At 74.3% G+C, this 541-nt stretch overlaps 1 protein-coding gene across 1 annotated transcript in view; it reads right to left on the bottom strand.

The window, feature by feature from the left end:
• Positions 1-541, bottom strand: part of VGLL2 (vestigial like family member 2) — a 6731-nt gene that overhangs the window by 1689 nt on the left and 4501 nt on the right. Inside the window, 2 exon segments of the mRNA XM_024756707.1 lie at position 1; positions 4-243. The exon segment at position 1 is cut by the window's left edge and continues 266 nt beyond it. Of these exon segments, the coding sequence (XP_024612475.1) occupies position 1; positions 4-243 (241 nt within the window).

The raw sequence follows: 541 nt of genomic DNA on the forward strand, positions 1-541 counted from the left end.
CGCCCAGCGCGTAAGGGTGGTGCGGATGCGCGTGGTGGGGATGCGCGTGGTGCCAGGGCTCTGCCGCGCCCTGGTGCAGGTGGCCGTGCAGCGCGGCCGGCGAGTAGGGGTCGGCTGCGGCGAAGGGCAGCTCCGAGTGAGCGGCGGCCAGCGGGCTGCCCAGCGGCGCGGGCACTGGCGTCTGGTAAGCGCTGTTCCAGAAGGAGGCGGGGAAGCTGCGCTGGCTCATCGGGAAGGAGCCGTCTTTGGGCCGGCGAGGCGGAGGGGAGGAGAGGGAGAGAGGAACGCATCACCGCCGGAAGCACGGTTGCCGACGCCGCTCGGCCGCCGCAGAACTGAACGGCCGGGGCGGGCAAAGGGCGGGAAAGGCGCCGTGCTGGGCGCACGCGCGGCGCCTCTCTCGCGGGGCTGCGGCCCGGGAACGCGAGGTCCGGGCGCCGCACTGGGGAACTCTTTGGGGAGGAGCGCCGCTTCCTCGGATGTTGCAGGCGCGTCCCAGGCTGCGGGAACCTGGAGACTGGCGGGGGGGGGGAGAGCGGAG

The sequence above is a fragment of the Neophocaena asiaeorientalis genome, unplaced genomic scaffold (assembly GCF_003031525.2).
Source record: "Neophocaena asiaeorientalis asiaeorientalis breed wild unplaced genomic scaffold, Neophocaena_asiaeorientalis_V1.1 scaffold125, whole genome shotgun sequence".
In the NCBI taxonomy this organism is placed as follows: domain Eukaryota; kingdom Metazoa; phylum Chordata; class Mammalia; order Artiodactyla; family Phocoenidae; genus Neophocaena; species Neophocaena asiaeorientalis.